The 26,638-nt window shown below is 40.0% G+C and overlaps 3 protein-coding genes across 6 annotated transcripts in view; 1 reads left to right on the top strand and 2 right to left on the bottom strand.

The window, feature by feature from the left end:
* LOC119723345 (nucleosome assembly protein 1-like 1) overlaps nt 1–5,415 on the top strand; it is a 43,141-nt gene extending 37,726 nt beyond the window's left edge. For both annotated transcript variants that reach the window (XM_038193927.1, XM_038193936.1), the window contains exon 14: nt 5,209–5,415. In XM_038193927.1, the coding sequence (XP_038049855.1) occupies nt 5,209–5,244 (36 nt within the window). In that variant the 3' untranslated portion in view covers nt 5,245–5,415. The remainder of the gene's footprint in view (nt 1–5,208) is intronic.
* LOC119723352 lies at nt 707–3,735 on the bottom strand. The gene is made up of 2 exons (XM_038193951.1): nt 3,351–3,735; nt 707–2,978 (listed from the first exon to the last, which is right to left on the bottom strand). Exon 2 carries the CDS (start codon nt 1,930–1,932, stop codon nt 769–771), a length of 1,164 nt encoding a protein of 387 aa, XP_038049879.1. The 5' UTR covers nt 1,933–2,978; nt 3,351–3,735; the 3' UTR covers nt 707–768.
* Nucleotides 5,416–10,142: 4,727 nt separating the features above from the next.
* Nucleotides 10,143–26,387, bottom strand: LOC119723357 (rho guanine nucleotide exchange factor 39-like). 3 transcript variants are annotated; one of them, XM_038193961.1, is made up of 11 exons: nt 26,309–26,387; nt 25,053–25,176; nt 22,580–22,773; nt 22,085–22,300; nt 20,224–20,342; nt 19,035–19,105; nt 17,875–18,038; nt 16,513–16,713; nt 14,412–14,666; nt 13,497–13,643; nt 10,143–12,580 (listed from the first exon to the last, which is right to left on the bottom strand). In XM_038193961.1, the coding sequence occupies exons 2-11, from the start codon at nt 25,114–25,116 to the stop codon at nt 12,434–12,436; spliced, it is 1,578 nt and encodes a 525-aa protein (XP_038049889.1). In that variant the 5' UTR covers nt 25,117–25,176; nt 26,309–26,387; the 3' UTR covers nt 10,143–12,433. The 3 variants fall into 3 exon arrangements, with proteins under 3 accessions (XP_038049889.1, XP_038049905.1, XP_038049897.1); XM_038193977.1 differs by having other exon boundaries at nt 25,053–25,160; nt 26,309–26,382; XM_038193969.1 differs by lacking the exon at nt 26,309–26,387 and adding an exon at nt 26,219–26,277.
* Nucleotides 26,388–26,638: the final 251 nt, after the last annotated feature.

A 26,638-nucleotide genomic window follows, 5' to 3' on the forward strand; every position in this document is an offset into this window, starting at 1 on the left:
CTCCTATACGTGTTTTTGGACGCAAAGTGAATCCAGAAGTAGACATGTTATCAATCCTAACTGGAAATGTTTTACCTACTTCCACGAGTGTAGAGGCTATTAGAATCCCAACAGGAAGATGATCAGAATTCCTTAATGGCTCTACTATTCCCACTTTGGATGGAGAATGGCTATTTGTCTCTGCTCTGACCGTCACCGACGATTCTGGGGGTACAAAGATGTTCTGACTACCTGCAACTTTCACAAAACCAACCGTCTCTATCTCCTCTGCTAAATCCTTCAAAGCTAAAACTGAAGTCACAAATGTAAGTGAAGGAGAATGATCACTGTTGTCATCTTTCATCGCTTCAACGAGAGGTCGCAGTAGGTTCATACCTAACAACCCGGGAACCTGGCTCTTCTGTTCTCGGTGTTCTACATCAACTGAATCCTTGACTACCAAAATACCAACTTCCGGAATCCTAATCCCATCAACTTCAACATCAACTTCAATGTAGCCAACATATGGTATTTCAAGACCACTTGCAGAAGTAATCTTCAAAAACAGATTCTCACTATGTATGTGTGTATTACTTGGTTTCAGTAAAGAATTAAAACATTCTTCAGTAAGAGTTGAGACCATGGAACCAGTATCGACAAGACAAGTAATTTCTCTACCACCAATATTCGCCACTACTGTAGGACATGTTCCTACCAAGCGATGTTTACTTGGACCAGTTGAGTCCACTCCATGCCTCCCAATCGATGGACTCTGAGCGAAGGGAGGTTCTAGTTTTCCGATGAAGACTTCTCACTAGCTTCCTTCTTCAGCTTCTCGATGGTTGCCTGGGCTTCTTTAAGCTGTAACTTATAACATCTATCCCGGGAATGACCTACACCGTTACAAAAATCACACTTGATTCTGGTTCTACCTTTGTCACTACGACTTGGACGAGACTCAAGATTACGTGTTGGATTAGACTCAAGAGTTTTGTTTGTCCCTTGTATTCTAATATGCTCCTGCAATAAATGTGTTACATCCTCTATTTGTTTCTGCTGTTGTTGTATTTGTTGCTGTTGTTTGTGAACAATGTCAGTCAATGCTAGTGTTTCTGAAGCAAGGCTTGTTCTGGCTGCTTGAATGGAAACTTGCTGTTTCGTGGTTGAGATGTCAGTGGGATCTTCAGCCCAATCAATGGCTTCAGACCTCAAAGTGTAAAATTCAACCGAAGGGGTATCTTTTACTCTTTTCCTCAAATGTTTCCTTAGGAGACTATCTGAGACACCATCTGCAAATTGGTCACACAACACCTGTTCTTTGTGAACACTAAGATGGGGTGATTTTCGACAAGCCCTGTCAAACAGGTCAAGGAGGGCATGAGAAAAGTCACGAATGTTCTCTCCTTCCTTTTGTCTTCTCTCAAAGAAAGCACGCTGTAAGTGAACGGAAGACCCCTGATCTCCAAAAACTTCCCTAAGAATTCTGAAAACATCTTCCACTTTCTTCTTAGGTCTGAATTTAACTTCCTCTCTGGCTGGCCCAATTAAGTGTTGGAACACAAAATCAACTTTATCTACCTCTGCTAATGAGCGAGACCTGATAGTTGCCTTAACATCACAGATCCAATCCTCTAATTTGAGTGTTGTCTCAGGTAACCCTGAATATGTTGCAAGCTTTTTCTGGCTAGGCATGAGAAGGAATGCGGGACTAGTTTTGGCCTTTGGTTCACTGGTAGTTGCATGGAGTTGTTCCTGCAACTTCTTTATCTGATCCATCATTTCCCCTTCAGACAGTTTTGTTTCTGGTTTCCCAACTGACTTAGGTGACTTTCCACCAGTAGCCATCATGAAAGAATTATACACAGATCTCTGCTGATTATGAGGAGAAAATGTCAGTACACGGACAAATATAATCACAAATACAAGCAGCACAAGCAAGCGGTTAGCATGCATTACCTTAACACGTGTTCTACGTCGGTAAAGAAGCAAATACGGTACGTTGGTGCTACAGCGGTTTGCGGATACGAGAGGCTTAGAGAGCAACAAGCGGGTAGTAACTGCAGTGAAGACAGCAGGGCAGGGAGAGAGGCATGAGGTACAGAAGCCAGAACTGTTCCGGTAAAGCTTCAACCTGCAGATGTAAAAAGAGGAAAAAAACTACCACGGTGTTACTAAAAGTCCACACAAAAATGTGAGTATATACTCAAATGTGTAATATCTAAAGCGTCATCTCCATGGCAAACTTGATTTTACCAAAATAGCTGATCTTCAATCGGATCAATCAAACAATCAATCTGTTCTATGTATGTGATAAAGCTGTGTCTAACATGCAAAATTTACGATTGTCAAAACGACATGCTCAGTGGCTACAAGTTAAAATACAAATGAATGTGCAATATTAAAATGTTAAAAATCTTGACTGCAAGACACTGTTCCCAGTGAATATGTTTACAAGTTCACCATCAGTGAAAGAGTTCCGTAGCTGAATACTAGCAGCACACTCCACGGCCGGTCGACTGAAAAACAGGTGATGGTGAAGAATGTCTCTCCAAGCTGTCTCAACGACTGGGTGCCGAACTGTGGGGAAGATGTGTGAAGCTAAGAAGGCTCTCCGAGAAGATGCGTGTAGCTACATGGAAAATACTCTCACTTCAGACGAACATCTGGGCAGCTGTCTGTCCGGAGACTAGATGATGTAAACGCACTGCTGCAGCTGCAGCAAACCACCCTTCAGATCAAAGATGCTTCTCTCCAGAAGGTTGTCATCGAAGATAATAATGATGATGATGATGATGATGATGATAATAATAATGACTGTCGTTTGTATTTGATCAAAGTGTCACAAATTAAGATGTCTTTTATGACATCCTGCCGACTACGCCATTTTTGTAACCGAGCTGGAAAGGTTACGCAGAAATTTGAAAGTGACACTGGGTATATATTCCACTATAAATTGCTCAAAATTTTATTACAAAAAACGACAGTCATTCTTCAGCAGTCTGTAATAACAGAAAACAGAAGAATAGAAATTAATTTATTTACAAATATACAATGACTATGAATCCAATATTCAATTATCTAATTATTTGAAATAACCATCTCTCCTTATCCTTGGTTATCTTTTATCTCGAGAAATTGCTTTACTGGTTCTATAAACCTCAATTTCCATTGATTTGTTCCATAGAAATGTTTTTGCTGCGAATTTACAAGTACATTTCTTAGAGAGGCATAAAAATATTAAAGGCATAAAAATTTAATCAAGGAGAAATAATCTCCATAAGCACTTGCTATGCAATAATTTTACAACACATTAATCTCTAAATCTCCAATTTCTTAGGCACATTTCAAGCAATAATGTTTTACACACGTACCCAAATATTATGGATGCTGGATAAGGGATACACTGGTCTACTCGAGAAGGCTTCTCTATTTGTGACCACTCAGGAACCACAGAACCACAAGCAGTAGCTGTAATAAAATTACTGTACATATTAAGTAATCTCATAAATACTAATAAATGTTTCGATGAAGGAATATTAAATAATCATCAGTGCCATCAAAAAGTTTCATCTCCACAGTACATGTGTACACATCCGTAGTTATTCTATATTGATGAATTTACAATGCATTTTATACCGTACACCTATTTCTTAACATTTGTTTGTTTAAACAGTAAGGCTCATAAAAAGAGTATTCAATATTCTGTATTCGTACATCCATCTATATGTCTCATGTGTTTTATTTCAGGCTAAAACATTTTCTAAGTTCTCTTTCCATCCACGCTATCCAAATTTGAGTTCAATAAAGTGCATTGACCCTATAATTCAACATACAAGAAACATGTATTTAGGATCGAAGTATGTACAAGTATACAGTCAATATTACCAGGAGGTTCGGTATCGAAAATTCAAGTCATCTTATGCACAATTTTCATATAGACTTGGCTTTCAACCTGGGATATTTATTTTATGGCATAAAAATGTTTCATACAGACTTGGCTTCCAACCTCGAGTATTCATGGCATAAAAATGTGTCGTAAAGTGCTATTTAAGATAACATCAAAATTTACGAAGTTGAAACACTTACCGGAGCAGTTGTGGCTTGTGTACCTATGCCTCGGGATGTTTGGGCAACTACACGATATGCATGTATACGATATGTGTATGCACATGCGGCGTGCTAACCATGGCAAAACCACGTGAGAAACACAGCAAAATATAGACAAGCTGGCTCGCAATAAGGTGTGGCTGGCAGCAGCAACGACAAGCAGTCAAGTGACCTACCCATGCTTGCTTACTCTCCAAGAAAACTAGCGAAAAATTCACGGAATGTGCGTCCGAAGCCCTATGCTTTTGAAACACTGCACGGAATAAAAGGCTTTTTCGCACTGCATGTCATATGCAAATTGTTACGCAACTCGGTATGCTCTATTCAACGGAAAACACAAGAGGGCGCTCGCAATGCTTCGACAACTTTCGCATCGCTGTTTATGCTAAAAATATTAGACATCGACAAAGAAATATTTTACAGACGGGACCTGGCAGCATGATTACAGGAATTTAAGTCTGGCCGGTCACACCTTCCTTGGCAGCACCATTATACATGTAGCAATAGACTGGTAGCCTGACAGGCATTATATCACATGCATAAAAACATCGGTATCCTTGACAGTATGCACCTTTATGGCTTATGAATTATGGTCTACTGAATTTGTTGGGAACAGACCTTTTTTAGGAGGAACAAGCCCTTTTTTCAGTACATGTGCGTATATTTTGAACCTTAAGCCACAAGAGTCTTGAGATGACGTTGGCCATTGACGTTGTTTAATTTTTTTAGGGTTATTTTCTTAAAAAATAAAGGTACCCAAACTAATTGCAAATTTTTGAATTTTTGCACATTGATTTTCCTGAAGGTCTCTCTCAAATGAGGTCATTTCCTACAGACCAGCCACATGCATCGGCATTTTGAGCGTCAACTTACATAACGTCCATTGGCTGCGTCGTAGTTTGAACACATTTCGAGCAACAAGCACGCGTGTTTGGAACATTTCAAAACTGCGCAATGTGTGCGCAGTACGCAGTTGCAGTTCTCCTACAGAGATGGCCGTCTTTGAGAGAGACCTATTCCAGGGGTCTGGAAGTGCATCACTAGGGGTGAACTTTCAGGCTCTATTGCCAGCCAGCCAGTGATATGATGATGTAATGTTCATGTTATTTGTCTGATCCACAGGATGGCGGCAAACCTCAAGAGTGCAAGACACAATAGATGAGCTACCCTTCAAGTCCTGTCATGACATATGCTACAATCATGTAGAGTATACACAACTGCCTTCATATCACCCCACCCTATAGTCAACTCGGTTAATTTTGAGATTACATCCATTTTAACATTGTTTCTCCATTACAAATGGGGTACATTACACATGTCATAAATGTACATAATACCAAAACAAAGTAGATACTTTTGTGACGTCCAGTCATTGCTGACAGTGACGTACATGTAAGGCTTTCTTGATTTGCAGTTTTTGCCAAGCTACAGGAGGCCAACTGGCAAATCCAAACTATATTTTGGGCCAAGAGTTGTCTTTTCTATAATAAGATGTATGCATTTTGTTTTTATAAAGCATGCCGTGCTCACTTTGAAGAGCATGATGAGTGAATGAGTAAGCTTTTTAAGTTGTCTGATTTGCTGGAGGCGTTGATGTCTGTGACTGTTACATTGTGTGTATCATGTAGCCTACCATTGTCCCTAACACTGTACATGTACCCATCACCATCTAGTCATGTAGTTATTATATCAACAACTTTAACACTAGAGTCCACTTGTCAGTCACATCCCTTCATATTTTGCTGGTCTGTTTGAGCTTAAAAGCCTGTGTTTTGTACTTAAGTAAAGAAATGTAAAATTCATCAAACAAGTGTATGAAGTTTGCAGCGTATTGAATTGTGGCTGTTCGCTTGACTACCAATGTAATTATGACTGTTGACACGCTTTATAGTGAGAATTACTTGCAATTTTTGCCCATTTTTTAATGAATTCATACACAGCAATATTCAATTGTTCCGGTAAGAACCAAGTCAATAACTTAACAGGGTTACTTGAGAAAATTACTAGGAAAGGCCGAAAACAAATGTTTGGAACTGGCATTGATCTGCAATTGAGAGTCTGGTTTTAGCAGGGATGAGATTGTCAATTTAAAAAAGTCTGAAAATTGGATGGGAGGTTTGGTGATGAAAGATGCGTTTCTTTTATACTGATAATGTCTTTCTCTCAGATTCAAAAAGTCGTATTCAAAGTCAGAAAAATCTCATGCCTGGGTTTTAGGCCTATTAGCAGTTCCATATTGGTAATGTTCGACTATCTATGTGTAGTTTGTTTGTCCATTTACCTGCACAATTGCTCATAGTAAATAAGTTTGAACAAAACGCAGTCCAAAAGGTGAATGTCAAATATAACATGGATGCGTGATCTTCACACCACTTTAATAAACCTCTGCACTGATGACATCACACTTTATATAAATAATGAAAGGTTTGCGGAAACATCATGTGCGAATGATTTCTCAACTATAAAAAGAATGGTTCAGAAAAGAACCAGAGGTATAAACTTGACGTTCCGGTCAGTATGCTCTGACTGTCTTCAGGAGAGGGTCATAGCATACTGACCGGAACGTCGAGGTTATACCTCTGGTTCTTTTCAGAACCATTCTCTTAGTTGAGAAATTATTCGCACATGGTGTTTCCGCAAACCTTTCATTATTTAGTATCTCCACCATGCAAAGCCTCAAATCTTACGTCACACTTTATTTACATGTGTGCTTTCTTATGGGAGCGAAGGTTTTGAAGCCCATAGAAAAACGCACATGTAAATAAAGTGTGACGTCATCAGAACAGAGGCTTATTGGAAATATCCCTTGCCTGTCTACCTGTACGGATTGTCTCAGAACCACACAGAGATGACCTCATAATATATCCTTTCTGTCATACCTATATTAGCTTTGCTTGGAGCTGTGTTCACAATTTCAGTGTCAAATACGTGCTAGTGCAAGTAACCTATGGCAACAGTCCGTAAACATGTTTCCAATGTTTGCAGTGTGCTGGACATTGGCTGTGGATTTGTATCATAAATTCTTAAAGATGTGACAAATATGTACATAACTTACAAAAGAAAATGAATTCAGTGTTGTAGATTTGCCACTGGCAGTGTTTGCTGTTTTTGAGTTTCACAGATTCATTCTGTATAAGTTAGGAATCACAATACTGTTCCACACAGCTGTTTCAGAGAAATGGCAGTAATGTGGATGTTATCGTTTGGTTGACGACCCAAAAAGGAAACGGGAAACAATAAACTGAAGAAGTTCATGGTTGAAGTGAAGATGCAGTAACAAAGGAAAATTTGATGAGGACTTGCCAAGCCAGCATATACAGCTGGATGCTGATAAGAAAAACAATTGTCCAAGGTTTTGTTTTCATGTCCTTATTTGTAGGGATGCATTTGTGTTGTTTCCCTAGAGCTAAATTGTATCACTAGAAAGCTAACTCGGCATACAAAATGTAGCATACTTGGGACATCCATGTTTGCAAACCTTGGGAAAGCTCCAGACTTTTTATGGCTGTTGGCATACATATCTATGTTTAAATTTGAAACAATTCACAAATGAAGCCGATGTCTTACGCCAAAATGCACCATTAGTCACAGCTTTTTATGTCACTCTGCGCAAAACAATGCACACATGCGCATATTCACTTCAAGTTCAGTTGATTGTTCTGAAAACCCTGCCTGTGCATGCGTGTGTTGCACTGTTGCGTTGCATATGGAGCTCTTGGTGGAATGGAATTCAAAACATGCTTACATTCTTGTGTGTCTGTGCTGGTTTTATGCTATGATTTGTGTATATGATTCTCAAATGAAACGGCATGCATTGTGTTCTAATTCGATAACAAGACAAGTTTGGACTATTGGGTGAAGTACATTTCCTAATTATGATAAGAATCTAGCTTATCAGTGTTGTGCTTATCCAATAGCATGTAGTCTAGATGTCAGCGTCTGTAATCTCTCCTGACATTCTGTCTGCTTTTGTATAAAATGTATACATCTACAAACAGTGCTTTTATGATCAGTGGAAAATATCATTTAAGATGTGTGTTAGCAGTTGGCATTGCTATGACTGCATGATTGCCTTAAAATGCTGCAACTCATTAAAAATAGATTTCTTAGTCTGATTTGTACCCATACCATGAATCAGGAAAACTGGTTTGCCTGTGTATACACAATGTATGTTACATTGATCTTTGTTAAGCACATGTATCAATGGCAAACATAACCAAATCAGCAAAGAAACTTGATCTGGTACAGGATACCCTTTGGAGACGTGCACCATATGGATTGTAGAGCAATTTCCTTAGGTGAATACCTCTCCAAAAGGTTATCACAAAATAGACACATGGATTTTACTCAAAAACTGGGAATTTTCAAGGTGTGTTGATCAATCACAAATTGAAGTATTTTATGTAAGGGATATTAAGTCTGAATTTCAGCCCATGAAATTAATTCTGGTTAAAATAGCATTTTGAAAGTACACTTTCAAACTCGAAAACTTTAGGACACAGAAATGACTCCACAAGGATACAAATTCCAGAAATTGTGTCTCAGCACACTTGTGACTGTGCTGTTATATTTATCTAGGTACATGTATTAGCCTGCACCCCCTTCCCCCGGTAGTGCCATAATGCTTCGTAACAGCCAACATTTAACCTGTCCGTTACCAATGATCAGTGTTCTCTTAATTGTCCTCTGGTCACGTGCAATAACCTGCTCAGATCCAAGTCTTCAGAATTCTAGTTGTTCCCATTTAGGCAGCACGGCTTATTCTTTGAAGGTAGATTGTATGGTTTGTTAATACGAAGTGAAGATTATCTTCAAGCGTTTTGTATTCTTTGTGTGTCCTGGTTCAGTGCTGCTGTTATAATTAATTCGTAACCATGGAGGAAGATTAAAAATGAAAAGACTTCTTCAGCCGTGTGTTTTGTCAATAGTTTTGTTTACTGTGTTTTGAAGGGGTACAATGTTGATCATGAAATTTCTTGGTCGACAATGTTCATGTGGTGTATTTTATATGGCCAAGTATGGACCACAATATTGTGTACTTTTAGCAATTGTCTGAAGTTTATGGATACCAGTGCATAGTGATGCGAATGGTTGCATCGGATACACACCTATGTTCCGACTGCTCATACATTGTATTCCTATCCCTAACCCTAACCGGGAGTAACCAACGCAATCTTATGTGCAGGTTGTCGAAACATAGAGCAGTCACCGTTGCATCATGGCGTAATTATCATTTTTGTGCAGTGACTTATGTATATTTATTTTCAGTGGCACTCATCTGCCGGATCATTGTTACTAAATCCCGTAATGATGGAAGAGGCACGTGTATTTCGTGGCTACTGAAAGAAAAATGGCAGTTACTAAAACAAAAGGTGAACTGCCAAGCATTAAGGCACGATATCGCGACGACATAATTTTTGTGTGTCCTCCCCCAACCCCAAAGCATTTCAATTAAGATCATTATTCAAAGTGCACGCTATCAGATCTATGAATGAGCACCATTTCCCATCGTCAGTGAAAATAATCTCCATCCTGCATCTAAGAATGTTGTCACATAGTAAGAAAATGATACGTGTAGGTCCCAATTTTTAAGTGGTGTAAAAAAGCTCCCAAGACAGACAAACACATGTACATGCAGAGAATCCCTCGGTTCCCTAATGCTGCTTATACTTAAAGCGTTTATTTCTATAGAGAAAGCATTCACCATAAAACTTAAAGGGTGAGATGAATTTTCTGATGAGGGACACATTTTTGCAAGTTTTTACTCCTCTTAAAATGTTTGAAAACTACTTGACATTTCCTTTCGGTTATTTGTATTGTAAAGTACACTTGTTTAAACATGAACAAAATGTCCATGCTTTTCGAGACAACTGAGGGCGCTGTTGCTGTGATGTCATTTCAGGAAGACACCGTTCAGTTTAGGGGTTTTCTGTTCAAATTGTTGACTCAAAACGTTTTTTCATTGAAAACATTTGTGAGAAAAGTTTGCTCATTGACTCACTGCCATGTACCGACACAACGAATCACCAAAGAAAAGAAAATTTACAACAGCAAATATATCCAAAATTCTGACAACTTTAGTGCTTAAGTAGCTGTAACATTGAGGGTTTCTGCCTGATCATCACACAGTTGTCATGAATATGGAAATTAGTATTGGCATAAAAACGAAAGTTGAACATTATGGTAAAATGGGACACAAAGCATTTTCAAGAATTACATTTACAAAAGTACATTGCGTGGGCCTTTTAAAGTGTGATGGAACTTGACAAATTACACCATGGCCCCACTATACAAATTATTTTCTTGACAAGAAAAAAAAAAATCACAAAATTAGGAACCTGAATTTGTCACAAATCTGTCAAACACACCCTTCATACAAACAGCTTGATCTGCAAACAAAGGCTAACAAGACAAGCCAAGCTTTTTAACCAGTTCGCGCTGGAGGCCGTATTTTCACACACAAAAGTTTTGCAGTAGTCGGAACGGATGACGGATAAACACGCAACGAGCGAGGCCGGAAACATCTGTCGGCGACCCGCTTGCAGCGAGTGAGGCTGGAAATACGACTGTGCTGACCGAGGGTGATGGCTTCAACCCGCCTGGCTTGAGGTCGAGCAAAAAGTACATGTAATCCTGCACCTCGTTCCGTTCTTGTCAAAATAATCCTGGCGTGAACTGGTTAAAACTGCCCCCAGAACACACAACATTCTATTTGATTCACCCGTGACTTATTTATTCTGAATGTGGACAAATTGTGGCATCTTCGCTTGAGTGTCAGGCGCCATCAGCAATACTAATGCCCCTTCGACTCTTTGAGGGGGTAACTGCGCACAAAGTCTATTGCAAAATTTTATCTTCCCATAAGTTTATAATTCAGGTTGTCATTAAATGAAGGGTAACTCCTGATGACATCAAAGTGTACTTTGACATTGCATTAATTTACAAAACTCTTCATCGTTTTACCCTTAACTAGTCTTTTGACGTACTCATTTAATATTTCAGCCTATTTACATTTACAATGGCAAAGCTAATAATGACAGATGCAGATGACAGATGCAGATGAGAGTATACAGTGTAATACATGTATGTTGAAGTACATTTTCTCAAGGTCTGTATCGCCAAACTGTCACACTTGATGGAGTACATTACAATTACAGTACCGATTATAAAGCCAAATTTATCATTAAAATCCTCTTAAGCCCCACGAAATTTCAAAAACACTAGGTAAAGAAAGACTCGAAAAAGGAATACTTGGGAAAAAATATCACAGTATATATACAGACATAAAAGATATAAAAGCGACTTGTACATGAAGCATCAGATGCAATCGTTTCTGTGTAATATGAGGGAACTGACTGAAACAGGCTTGACTATGCATAATTTACATTTCACTTGTTTTAGATTTAATCATCTTGCAGAATAAACACAATACTTAACAGCTCTCTTGCGTACTTAAAAAAAGAATTTAAAACAAAGGATGAAGTCTATCACCACTTCAATTCTACCTATAATAGACAATGATAAACATCTAATCCCTTTTTATTACAAATCCTGCACAAAAGCAAGCAGTCAACATTTCCAAAATATCTGCATATATTATTAAGATTCTGAGTGATGCATGTATATAAAAATAAAGAGCACAGTATGCTCCGTCCGCTGCACATGAAAAGCTAAACACACAAAAAGAACATGTACGGCACAGTCATTTTGTGGGATCTGCAGCTGATTTCACGAAACTTTATTGCGCCACAATTTATTGTGCAAGTTGCGCAACATTTCGCGCTGCGCGACATTTTAGTTATGACATTTCACGAAAGTTTCAAAGTGCATAAGTCGGTGACTTGTGCAACAAATTATGGTGTACTTGCGTAATCATTTTAGGTGGCCTAAGTTGTGGCGTAACGACCGAAAATGACCTATTGTACCAGTAAATTGTGATTGTCGGGAAGCCTGGTATTGCACAACTTACCAAGGTTGATACAATTAGGCACTCACAGCTTTGTGTTGGAAGTAAATGAATTGCTATTTTATTTGTGACAAGAGTTTTTAGAGTTGCCACGTGATTCCGAAAAAAAGTCGGACAAAAAAGTCGTTTCACGAGCGAATGAAATCATACACAAACAGCCTTCATAAATGCTGTGACTATCCTCGTCAAAAAATATTTAGATTATTTAAAGCGATTGTAAGCTTATCAGTTGCGCGATACATTTGTTGCACAAGTCCTATGCACGGAGTAAGTTACGCACTGTTTCGTGCAACCGGTTGCTGGTCACATATGTACTTGATTCCATTACAAAAATACAGGATACTGTAGTTGGCCACTGTAGGCCATACGTGAGTGATGTGATTACAGGATGGTGCAGAATGCTTGCTGGCCAGTCTCCTGGTCCAGTAATGTGGTATAAGGAGATTGTATGCAGCCATGTGGGTCCTCAGTGTTGTCTGGGTAGCCAGTCACGTCTACCATGGAAAGACTGGTATCCTGACTCTCCTCCTGTCAAGTACATAGAAAAATAAAACAAACTAATAGGGTGCAGACCTGTAAATGGGCCCAGAATTCCCCGCTACGCCGGCCACATCACAATCTGTATGCCCTCAAATTCTTTGATATTAGAGCATTTTGTGGACCCTGAACTGGGAGGTTTGTAGACAAAAGATGAGTGAAAGCCATGCACAGGAGTGTGAGCTATGTCTGTGAAATTCAGATGAAATAGGCCTGAATGGAAACGAACTTTCATGCTCGATGAAATGAGTTTTAAAGGGACACTGCGTCCTGGAATGAGCCCAGTTGGGCTACAAAACACACTTTGAACGAAATGCTGCTAATCGGTAAGAACATTTAAAAGTAGGATATAAACATCCACACAACTATCCTTTAACATCTGGGTGTTCTTGTTTTATTTTTGTGTTATGTGAGCGAGAACGACTTTCGGGGTCCACTTTTGTGACCCCAAAAGGTGGGACTGTCCATGCTAGTTGGTGCTGTGTGTAATTTTATGTGACATACGCAATGTGTATCGTACATTGACTGAAAGGACAGGAAAAACGCATGCGTACTCGTTGTGTCTGATGTAAACAACCTTTTTCCCCCATCTTTTCTAGGGAACAGTAAGACATTAGATTGTTTCCTTTCAACCAAATGTTTGAAATTGGATAAGTAAACAATCCAAACCATGAAAATTTCCTGGATTTCAGGATGCAGTGCCCCTTTAATTTGATGGGTGTTGTATTTCAAATAATTTGGAAGTACGTGTAATTAAACTGAGGTCTATAGGAGTCAATTTACAGGTCTGCACCCATAGGTAATATTTGGACTCGTACCACTTCAAATAGCATGTTATGTCTGTGTTACTCAAGGTTCATGTTGAAAATATAAATTGTTTTTCAAATTGTTAGCTGAATGGCATTACCTGTTTGTTATTTCTGACTTGTAATGGTCCCCGTTGTAGCCTGCGAGGGCGCCCTTTCCTGAGGGGTGTATTACCAGGTCCATGTAGCTTCTTAGCGTGTAGCTGCACCCTCAATGGATGCAGGCTGTCTTTACTATGGTCACCGTCCTGAGGAACATTACAACCAAGAATCATTACACTGTCACTCCTTGTTTTATTGGAAGGTTTTTTTTTTTATAATAGATGAATTACGCAAGGACCAAAGGAAGCCATATAGAAGAGGTATGAAAAGCAGCCGATCTTTGACACTATCAGACAATAGGTGGCGGTATTTGTAGTGGCATATTTCGCAACTGACACAAGATTTTGCTGACCGATGATTTCACTCACACACACATCGTCAATGTTTTCATGAACTAACACTCAGGCGTTAGTGGGTGTTACTTCCTGAAAACCGCGTAATCAACAATTTGGGTTTCGAGCGCACATTGTACACTGACGCAAAACAAAATGATCTTGGTTTTCACAAACTAACACTCAAGCATATTGCAGAAATATTCTTCGGAGAAAAAAAGTTTGAAAGGTTTGACACAAATTCAATCCATCCATATACACTGTGTACTTGTGGGCTTACAAAAATAAATTAATTAAAAACCTTTATACTGGTGAAATTAAGATCAGCGTTACTTCGTGAGAACGATAATGTACGGAGTGCATCCATGCAGTACGTGCCACACTGTTTCGGGTGTTAGTTCTTGAAAACAGAATATCGTGATTCTGTAAATATGCACGCGTGCCGGGCACACACGCTCAACTGAGTGTTAATTACTTCGTGGTTTTGGTGACAAAATTGTAACTTGGAGGGAAGGGGGAGAAGGAGGTGACACCCTGCAACACCCCATTCTACCGACGCCCTAAAAATGGATGTCAACGCACCTCAGGTTCAGGGTAGTTCCTCATGTTCTTGAGTCTGTTGCTGGTCCTCAGTCCAATGTGCCTGACCCTCTTGCCCAGTGGTACATTACGGGTAGGACCACGAGTCTTGGTACCAGACACTGAATGCTGAGTATATCTGCTTGATTGCTGTCGCTGTTGGAGTTGTTGTATGGCTCCTTGTAGCGCATCTATCCAGGATAACGCTATGTTGTGATTGGTGGAGTACAGCAACAAACTTTGGTCGCCGTGCACAACCTACAGTCAATAGCAAACACAACCAAATAAGATATCAGCAAATGTTGGCAATGGCAATTTGGTCAATCCCTGCATTTGGTTAAAGGAACATAAACAGAGTCTTTTTTTTCACAACATGTTTTTGTCTCTGCCATACAGACATATATGACCCTGATGTACCCTGTATTTTAAGTGCAGAGAAGTACATGTAGTACAATAACTTTGTTACCAATTGCACCACTTTTATACTTTCATGGAAGAAATTTTCTATAAAATTTTGTCGACTTATGAAACTAATATGCAAAACATTTAATAAATCAAACAAATGTTAATTAATAAATTAACCCTATTCTTCCCAAATCCTCTCTGCAAATTGATGGATTTTGCAGGATGGAGGCTGTATGGCAAAAGTTTGTTGCCGATTTCGGAGGATGCACTGAGCCAAGGTATTACCGGTAGGTTGCACTTTGTTTGTGCTCAGCCATGTACAAATTTAGGCCTACATTTGAAACCCTCGGCACTGCTCCAGGATGTCACTGGCTCTGCCTCAGCAGTGATTGCAGGAGGCTTTTGCAGGATTGAGGCTGTATGCTATTTTCACATGGAGGCAATTGGAGGATTTTGGAGGATTGAGGTTACATCCTAGCAAAAATTCCTAGGGAGCTAGGGTTCGAATGGCTGATTTTGACTGCATTGGCAGCAGGGGTAATCAAACCAGTCAGTATGAATGTTGCTGCATGTATTGAACCTGTTAGCAACTGTATTACATTGTATTACATTGTATTACATTGTCAGAGATGAAACTGGCATGTGGCAAAAAAATCGGAAAAAAGGCCGAACAAAAATACGTGTCCGAAATCTGGGCCGCGCTGCCATTACACACATATACATGCATGTACAATATACTTCATGCCCAATTTCCGGACACCAACTCCTGCTTTATTTTTTATTCAAACAAAATTTTATGATGAAAAAAAAAATGGTCAGCGTTTTCATTGCATAAAATGCCTGAATTACGGTTAGAGTAATGGAGTCATCAACAAAGAAGTTCACTTCTTACTTGAGAAAGTCGAGGGAAAAGTCCGAAAGACAAGGGCACTGTTCATGGTGCTTCAATCATGTCCATGATTCAACCACTTGCATTCATGCATGGGAAAAAAATCAGGCATTACCGTCTTTCTCTTCCAACAAATGCCAGTGAAATGTTTCGCTAATGCTCTCTTCGCTATCCTCGAGATATTCATCATGATTTTTAAAGCATTGCATTTTGTACAACTGAATCTGAAACCTCCGAAAATCGCACAACATAATGATTTTATCCACAGGATCCTTCACAAGGCTACCCGTCCCGGCCGGCCATGTGCTAGCGGACGGTACGGTGGTGCGGTACGTACGCACGCTGGTACCATTGCATATTCGCACGCACGTGCGACACAGTGATTTTTCCATGTCGCCTGTCAATGTTTAACCTTTTGTCCAGCCGGAGAAGGCTCCGATCAGTGTTATGCCCTGTGTTTCTACCGTTGAAACTCTCCAATAACGACTGGTGAAAGAGATTAAAACTACGTTCGCGATGATTTTAGCACGCCATTTCCATCGACTTTCTTCGAAATTATGATTGAAATAAAATGACATTTTGTGAAAAAATCATCAGAAAATCAAATTTTGTGGGACACACTGTAAAAAAATCGGAAATTTCGTTGGAAAATTCAAAAAGTCGGTTTTCCGATTAAAATCGGAAAAGTTTCATCTCTGCATTGTGTATATTCACTGATGAATCCATAAACCATGGATGGCACTTTTGAGCATCACAGGGAGCAGTAAGCAAGGTGGTTTGGGGCAGTACCGGGACTAATCGGTCATTTACCTTGAAGAGAGCTCCAGTACCTGATGTCTTGAGTTCTCCTAGTACACACTGTACCTCACATCGCTCCAAGGGAATGACACCACGACAGCAATAGCTACGTGTAGATACTAACGGATCCAGTAGGTTGGGCTTGGCATATATCAGCATGTCATTGAACAGGAAAAACATGCGTTCATGAGCGCTGGAGCCTTTCTTGCTGACCTATATGATGCGACAACAGCAATGAGGGCGAAGCAAAATGCAAACTTAAACAAGTGATACTTGAGGTTGAAACTTGAGGTACGGGGTGAAACCCTGTAACGTAAAAACCCTTTAAAACCTTGTAAGACCCATTTACAGTTGTTAACACCTTGTTTAACCCTGTAACACCGTGTAAAATCCTAATAACCTGTAACACCTCACAAACCTCGTAACACCTCATAAGACCTGTCACAGTCGTTAACATCTTGTTTAACCCTGTAACACCTTGTAAAAACCTTACAACCTGTAACACCTCACAAGCCTCGTAACACCTTGTTAGACCCCCAACAGTTGTTAACACCTTGTTTAACCCTGTAACACCGTGTAAAATCCTAATAACCTGTAACACCTCACAAACCTCGTAACACCTCATAAGACCTGTCCCAGTCGTTAACACCTTGTTTAACCCTGTAACACCTTGTAAAAACCTTATAACTTGTAACACCTCACAAGCCTCGTAACACCTCGCAAGCCTCGTAACACCTCGCAAGCCCCGTAACACCTTGTAAAACCCCAAGCACATTGTAAAAACCCATAACAGTCTGTGAAAACCCGTAAGACCTGTAAAAACCTGTAAAACCCTGCAACACCTTGATAACCCTGTAACACCTTGTAAAATTCCAAACACCTCATTAAACCCGAAACACCCTGTGAAAACCCATAAGACTTCGTGTAATTCTGTAAGACCTTCTGAAACCCATTTACACCTTGTGGAACCCTGTAACACCTCGAGCTGGAATGAAAACCGGTCAATGCAGCTTGTTGATTCAGAAGTGGTACTCGCGCACAGTTATGTTGCCCATGTATTTCACTGGTGCACATGGCTCGACGCCATACATTTTTATTCATGCTTGGTCTCAGTCGTCTTGGTCTCGGTCTCGGGCCTGCAAGGTATCGGTCTCGGAAGTCTTGGTCTCGAAAGAGATGGTCTCGGACTTGAATGCATTCATTTTGGTTTCGGTCTTGTTCTCAGACATGAAGGTCTCAGCCACAACGTATTGTATTGTATTTTTGATGTTCAAAGGTTTCTACTCTCTTATAGGATGGTTTTGGATATTGGTCTCAAACACTTGGGTCTGATCCAATTCTTGAACACCTGACAGTAAGACTTGGACTACATACCTTCATGAGTGTTCCTTCTCGGATGAATTTTCGGCCTGGTGCAATGATTCTAGGCGCTCCTCCAGTCAAACTTGTCTGAATCAACAGCATCTTCTGAAAGTTCTCGTGTTCACGGATGTATTCATTGATTCCATATGTCACTTCAGTCATTCTGGCTGCAGCCTCTGTAATACAAATACATACACACAGGTCCAAAATAAGGTACAACAAATGTATGCTCCAAGCGTTTCATCAGTAGAAGTACACACATCTCTTTTAGAATTATAACTTGAATGAAATTGAAAGAGATATTGTAATAGATTTGAAACTGGCCTATGGGAAAACAATCAGAAAAAAGGCTGAACAAAAATACGGGTCAGAAATCTGGGCCGCGTACAAGTACACGCACATGTACAACACATGTCATGCCCAGTGTTTGTTTATCGATATCAACGCACCACGCTCGGGGTTTCACGATGTGCGGCGCCGTCACATGGCCTGTCCTATTCAATTAATAGAGGGTGCAACACTTGCATCTGGGCTAGCGGTAGCGATCAGGCTATCTCCTGCGCATACTTGGTGGTTTCTAATGCAGTCACATGGCCACCCAGAAAGAGCTATTGATTGGACTGCTGGTGTGGGGGCCACAATTGGGCCAGTGGTAGCTCAAAAGGCTAGCTCAAAAGCCAGGATTTGTTGCGGGTATGGGCTGGATGGCTGATTACAATGCTGCATGCAAGCTGCATCCCTACAGAAGTCCGTTGGACAGTAGCGAGTCATGAATAAAGTTACGCCATGTTGTTTACACTTCTTTGCGACTATTTTGGCAGCATTTTCTATGGGTCGAACAAAAGTTGAAGATAAACATTGTTGTGATGTTGTTTACACTTCTTTGTGACTGGCCAAACAAAAGTTTGAGGTAACGGGGGCATTGGTTTGGGTATTTCGAGGTATGGGGGCATTTATGTACATAAAATCCTATTCTCTTGATGGGAATGAGGTATTACTTTGAGGTAAACAGTTTTGAGGTAACCAAATTTGTGTTAACGAGATTTTACCGTATTTGATTGAGTTTCAACGAATCACCTTATTGGGACTGTGAGGAGTGAGTATTTCCTCATGTGGGGTTTGAGCTCAATATCAACATGACCGAGCCCTGAAATTACTGAAAGACTTGTCACCTTGTAATTGCTCATATTCTTCATGATTCTCATCCGTACTACTCAGCAACTCCTCCAGCAGTAGTTTGTATCTGCATGGACACGGGACAAAGTATTAGGCAATATGAGTGGTGCCATTTTAATACAGATTTTTGAAATTTGGTTTGAAGTCCACTATTCGGTTTCAATTTTGGAAACTGGATATGCGAACCCAACCTTATAATAATAATAGTAATAATAATCGGCATTTAAGAACGCTCTTATTAGTTAACTAATCACAGCGCTTACAGTATTATTATTACCCCTGATCATTGGGCCAATTAAACATTCCAAATACCATCTCAGCTCCCTGGGGAGTATACAGCTTGATGCTGCCTGCTAGGCACAAGCAAGCTTATTCAATCACAGTAACCATCTCTGCCCTCACAGGTACCCATTTACTCCTGGGTGGAGAGGAGCAATGATTGACAAAGTGCCTTGCTCAAGGGCACACGCACCATGACCCCGGCTGGACTCGAACCCACAATCCGCAGCTTTACCCACAGACCACAAATCAAGTGCCCTTAACCACCAGGTTTAAAAAATTAAGCCCTTGATTGTTTGTGACACAGGCTAAAGAAAACAACTGGAACATCCCCCAATTTGCTCCATGGTCTCTGATTGTAAAGTTCTGCATTCACTTGCTTGTGGTCTTCTTGGTAGAGTTCCCTTCTATTTTGTCAGCATTACAGCTCTGGAGTGTTTTTGTAAAGGCCCAGTGGCCGTGAAATTTTGCAAACTATACCCATATCATGTGGCACCTCACTTGTCACTTTTTGTTCAAGCTGAGCCTGGCAAGCTCCGTGGTTGAGTAGTTTTGATATCTGCACTAGAAAAGAGGCTGTTGGTTCGAGTCCCACTATGGCTAGCTAGGGATTGTATTCTTTGAAGTTCACACACAACACTGAGAATATAGAGCTTTTAAAACTATGCTGGAGTGGGGCTCAAATGGGAATGTATGTGGAATATAGGAATGTTCGTGAATTTATGCATTGAATTTGAGGTACATGTATACAGGTTTACATGCACATACATGTATGGTGCCAATGTGTTATTGACAATTTCAAAAAAGCTTGAAATCAGGGAATTGTTAGGACTAAGTTATATCCCTGCAAGTATTAAAATGTACACTTCTGTGATGCAACGTGTCCAAGATAAGAGACACACCTACCTTGGTATTCTCTGTATGGGTGTTATGAGCAGAGCGTGTAGAGTCAGGTTGGCACATTCAGGTTTGCCTTCTTGTTCTCTCAGAAACTGCACAAATGCAGCACGCTTACGCTCCCAATCCTGAAAATAGACAAAGTGTGTGTATCCACACCCCATGAACAAACCAACATTTCTTCTTGGAACTTCAGATCTACTGTTTCTTTTCTAATAATAACTTGTGTTAAAGGCATAGTCAATCATTTATGCATTTTGTTTGTTTGAAGCAACAAAAGTGCTCAAAATCTGAAGAAGGGTACTGAACAGCTAACCTGATGAAGTTTCAGCTCAGCTTCAGCTGTACATTTCGAAAAAAAACCCAGCATTCTAGGATCTTGATTTTAAATCAAAAGTTGCTGAATCATGTTTTGAATTGGGCCTGAATTCAGCGATCCCACTAGCTGATTGCAGCTACGTGATGTCGCGCACTGATCCGACAAATTATAGCAACCGCAAGCGTGTGCGTCGTGTCAACGCCTCGCCGAATATAACAACAAACTACCAACGGACATTTCCAACGGTGCTTCTTAAGAAGCACCGTTGGAAAGGCTTTCTTTCGTTGAATTCTTCAAACTGACAGCTTGCCAGAAAGAATAATTTCACAGGAAGTTTAGTCCCCTTACTATCTTTCAACCAAGTATGTTTTTCAACAGTAATTACGCCAGTTACTTTTCGGATGGCTGCAAATAATGGACTCTGCCTTAATTCTTATGTCTGCAAATTGAATTGAGTTCCCCACTGCCAGGCTTGATACTATTTTTGCATAAAGATGAAGGCAATGCATCAAACAAAATAACATAAATAGTTAACAGTATACAATCATTGGACTGAATTTTGCCCATTCATCATGCACAAAACATTAATGTGTTTATTTCTCACCCTATTGTTAATTCTAGGTATGACATATGGAAAAAACAATACAAATACATGTACTTGCAAATACCATTTTACACAAGTTGTTAAATGATTAAGATACATGTACACATGTACATGTAAAATATTCTCACTAATAAGCAACTTGTCATGTAACATACTCAAATCTTTTCTAACAAAAAAAGTAAATTGTTCTGCAATGTCTTTATGTTGCGATGTCAAGAAGGTTGAATATATGCTTAGGCCATCCTCTAGCACCATAAATGTGTCTCAAATAAATGAGTTGCGAGCCATATAGCAATGCATGCTAATTTCAACTGAGCCTATCATGAACCTGCCGGTATATGTAATTTTTTTTTCTAGCATTCTCTACCTCTAGAGGGCACGTGTGGTCTAGCGGTAGAACACAGGATTCATAACTGTGAGGTTGTGGGTTCGAGCCCCGCCATGGCCAAGCGTGTTGTGCCCTTGAGTAAGGTACTTCACCTCAATTACTCCTCTCAACCCAGGTATTAAATGGGTACTGGCATTATTCAATGCTGGGAAGGTAACAGACTCGCTGTGGAGGAGGTGTGGCGATCCCCCCACAGCAGCATATGAGTCTGGCCCAATCGCTAATGAAAGAGAGGTGGGCGCTCCGTTCCTGTGAACACAGGTTCGTCCCCTTTTACTTCTTCCTCTAGATGCTAGATATCAACACGTAGGCTTTCCTGTGTTTTTGATGGGAACTTTGGAGAAAGTTTGTCTCAAATGAAAGCAGGATTTTTACTGGGTAACTAAACATCTAGAGATAGGAATTTGAACTAAGAAGCTTCCATAGTAAAAATCAATTGAAAAAAACATTTCAGATTTCAAATTAAGTCAATTTAGCCCTTATCCCTCTGTCACTCACAATGTGGAGGAAGTCCAGTATTTGAGACACATTTATGGGGCTAGGATCCTTCATGACTTACCTGGAGTTTCTGTGAAGCTTTTTCAAAGTTATTGACGTATGCACAATACACCTTCATGAATGGAGCTAGCTGAATGAATGCCTGGGCTATGCCTTGTTCTTCCATGTGTGCTAGGAGCTCCCGATTGACTGCTTGAATTGCTGTGATGTTCTCAAAGATGATGCGATGATCATCTGCTGGGATGAGTCCTAATGACTCCAACGGAGTCAGGAAATGCTAGGAGCAAGATGTACAGACATACACACGATGAACGCGACTGATGATGTAAAACTTGATCAGTGAGTTTCAAATATTCGGTCCAGTGCAGTTTGGAATAATCGACTACCAAATCACTTGAAAATGGACAGCCCTATGACCAAGACATTGATTGCACAGCTGAATGACTGAACGCCTAAATTTATTACATAATGGACAGTTTTCATGCCTGCAGCGATGGCTATCATTATATTTTCCAACAAAATACTGCACCATGTACATACACATCTTACATCTCACCTGTACAATGATGGCTAGGTGGCTTTGATACTTTCTCTCCGTAGCAAATATCTCACAGATGATGCGTTCTCGCTTACGAGCCATTTTGACGGCATGGTTACCAGTAAACTTGTCACGAAACAGGTGTTCCAAGTCACCCTTGAATGTCTCCTTGCTTTTGGATAACCGCTCCCGCCAGCTGATGGAATGATTCACTGTATCAACACATGCAATCATTAATAAACATCATTATAAATATTCGAATGCTACTGAAAGGTGTACATGTATACATGTACTGTGAAATCTGGATAAGTCAAACGTCAAGGGAACAGGTTCAAAATTTGACTTAAGCAGAGTTTTGACTTAAACAGGGTTGTATCATTGTTATACTACTGAAGGCAATTGGTTCTTTTTGACTTAACAGTTGTTTTGAGTTATCAGTGTTTGACTTATCCAGATTGGTACTGTGCACGCCTTACAGAATGGCTAAATTTGACTCAATCAAAACAATTATTTGACTTTGACAATTATCCTACACTATAGGTCTTAGTAGTTGTACACAGTGTGATGCCTGCATGTGCTTGTTGACCATAAAGGTAGCATACAACATTTGCAAACATAAAAAAACCCAAACAAATACAAAATTGTTATGAAATACCTTACTTGGCTGTAAGTGAATAATAATCTCAAGCATCCTGCGAAATCATAGTGCCCGGGCCTGGTGCAATCTCATTTTTAAGAACTTTCAGTGTATTTTTTGTATCAATTTCCAATAATGGTCAGCCGACCATCACTGGAAAAAAACTGACTTTCTTCAAATACTGCCCCCAAATTCAGTTAGTCCACTTTTTTCAATTTTTTATTTGCAATTGATTACACATAAACGGATGCAAGCCCTCTAGTCTGGTTCCCAGACCTGACAATTCCCTTAAGTTTATAAATTGCTCCGTCTTGGCTGAAGTAGGGTCAGGGAACCATAGTACAAGAACAGCATTTTTTTTTCAACAGGCATGTGTAACAATTATTTTCTATAAAATACTAACCCCAAATCCATCCTTTTCATGAACATTTCAGCTAAAGCAAATCACTTTTTGTTGTTCTTCTTTTTACTTCACTGACTCATCACTCACGCATTGCCTGTCACTTGTGAATTTGACCAGCACAAATCTCCCCTTGGCCCAAAAAAGTCACTCGCTTGAATACATGTACGTGGTCCGGCTTAGGGTCGTCTCAAGTCATATCAGGGACGAGTTCTCAAACAAGAAGCGGGCATTGTATCGGGTATAAGTTGCAGGATTCTGAACAACTTCCCCGCAATCTTCCCGCAATGAAGTTATCAATATTGGAGAGTCAAGCAGTTGCTGATGAAAACTTCCCCGGAACATGTCCAGGACAAATGCCGAGCTTCTTCCAGTCAAAGTGAATGATTCTACCCGCAACTTGTCCAGAACTTGCCTGGATATGACTTGAGACGAGCCCTTTGACCAACTTGATCTTTAGGACACCTCTATTTTTTACGAGTTCTGTTCAAAACTGACTTTTGCAGATGACTGTCCAGTACCAAAGTGACTTTTGCAGGCTAAAGCAGTCTTTTTTCTTCATATAAACTCATGTTAGGCCAAAAAAAAAAAATATTCGGTCTCTGGCATGGGCGTCGCCAGGATTTTTTCTAGAGGGGGGCAAAAAAAAATTTTGACCAAAAATGCTTGTATTTTTCAACACATTTTCGAATTATCAGTTTTAGAGGGGGCAGGGACATTCCCCCCCCCCCCCCCCCCAACTCATTAAATTTGCACCACTTTGTCTTCGCGCATCTTTTTTTTCCCTTTTTTTTTCTTTTTTTTTTGCGTCTTTTTTTTTTTTTTTTTTGGCTTTTCCAGGGGGGGGGGGGCAAGTGCCCCCCCTTGCCCCCCCCTCGCGACGCCCATGGTCTCTGGTCAGACCAAAGTTCCGGAATTGATGCAGCCACGCGGCTTTTTTTTTTTTTCCTTTTTTTTTCTTTTCTTCAGCTTGGATTGTACAGACAAGGTGGGTACTGTTTTGCTTTTTTGGTGTCCTCATGTACATTGGTGGCCTCCATAATTTGCCTTGGTGCTTTTGATCATTTGCCTTTGTGCAATTTTATCAGCCAATCAGCATCAAGCTTTCATTGCATCGAGCTTTCATGTTTGCCATCTTGGTTGAATTTGATTCAGTTTTCTGGTTGTCACCGTCGTCTTTTACCCCTGAATTTCCCTCATAAATCAAAGCCCTGCCCTCTTTCCACAAAATTAAACCTGCTGATATTCAAGAAGGTGTCATTGCCAATTGTTCAGATGTGTCAAGAAATATCAGAGTGTTAATTTTGAGTGTCATTTAGTCAACTGTTTTGGTGAGTCTTTCCCTTCCTACATGTATATAGGAACGGGGTCCTAAAAGTAAGGATTACCCACTTGAGTAATACAACTTTCTTTCTTATGAAAATGAAATACAGTGTCATTGAATGAAACCTCACATTTCTTCTTTCGATTGCTGAGAGGGCGATACGTTGCCCTTGCCAAAGGCTGATTTTCCTCCATTGTTGATGTCTTGGCAGATTTGGATCAAATCACTTTTCACTGGTCTGAAACAAAAAGGACCTGCAAGTGCAGAAATTGTAAGCTCAAGATATTCATCATTACAACAGAAAAAAATTGGCAATAATACATGTACCGTAGATGCAAAACCTTAAGATCAAAATTTGGAGAGGATATTGGGAAACAAGTGGGCTAATTTTCAAAGAACCTGAAACTCATTGTGCATGGAACTTAACATGATTCATCATCGACTCTGATGGCATGCATCAAATAAGGAGGAATTTATGAGGTGCTTCACGGTAACATGCGCCATCTTGTTCACGGGGCAAAAAGAACGTGTTGCTAGATACGGGCACATTTTGGAATGACCGCATGATGACTTGGAAGCACCAAAGTATTCTACTGACGATGTGTACACAGCAACATGTGTAAAATTGCCCTGCGAGCAAGATGGCGCATATTACCATGAAACATCTTAGTTCTGGTAATATCTTAGTTCTAATCAAAAGTGTGAGTATATAAATTAACTCTTGATTTGACCTAGGCAGTGCTAGGCTATGCTAAACAGTAAAAAGGTTAGCGATTTGCAATATTGCCACAAAAACTATAGAGAGTAGCACACGGCCTAATTGCAGAATACCCCGCCACTTGAAGATCAGCCCCTTAAAATTCAAAAACAAACTGATAGTGATACAAATTGATAGGCCTAGGCACAAATAGGGTCTAAACGTTTACAAAAATGGTAAACATATAAGTTAGGCCTAATTAATTGTTTTGGCTGACAATTGACATGACTGACAACATCAACATGATCAACAGATCAATGTAATGTAAAGGGGATGATGTAAGGTAAGTTGGGTACTAGTACACCTATACCAGGGACTTTTGTTTGAGCTGACCTAACGACATGTACGAACACTGTTGTGCTGTATGTACGGTACTGTAGGAAAAAAAACAACAACTTGGGTTCGAACTTCGATGATTCAAAATTACGCGCGCCGGGCAACCGGGACGGACAGTGAGGAATACAAAAATAGTTCACCAACCCCTTTTTTCAATCATGGAAAATAGAGGCTATTATTGGTCATAGATAACGTGAATTTACTTATATCATGTTAGTAGAGTCCTGCAAACTAGAGTCTATGCTTAATGGCTTATTTATTTTTAAATTTGGCCTAACAGTACATAAACTTACCGAACCGTACACCGCGATCCGTCCAATAAAATCCGGATTAAGCAAACCCGTCGACAGAGGGCGGTAGTTATGACATAGCGCCCCCTGTACGGCGGTACAGATGTAGCCAGCTCTGACGCTTCCATGCTTAAAACAAGTAGCAGACCAGTAAATAAACTTCCATTGACCCCAATGGTAAATGCTCCCACTTCAGAAATTCGGGAAAAATATCCACAACTCTTCAAGGTGTTCTAGTCTGGTTCCCAGACCAAAAGATTCCGACTATTCCTGATGAATCTTAGGTCAGGTAGCCTCCGGTAATACAATGTATTACAATTTACATCACGTGAC

This window comes from Patiria miniata, unplaced genomic scaffold (genome assembly GCF_015706575.1).
Source record: "Patiria miniata isolate m_02_andy unplaced genomic scaffold, ASM1570657v1 HiC_scaffold_1, whole genome shotgun sequence".
Classification (NCBI taxonomy): Eukaryota; Metazoa; Echinodermata; class Asteroidea; order Valvatida; family Asterinidae; genus Patiria; species Patiria miniata.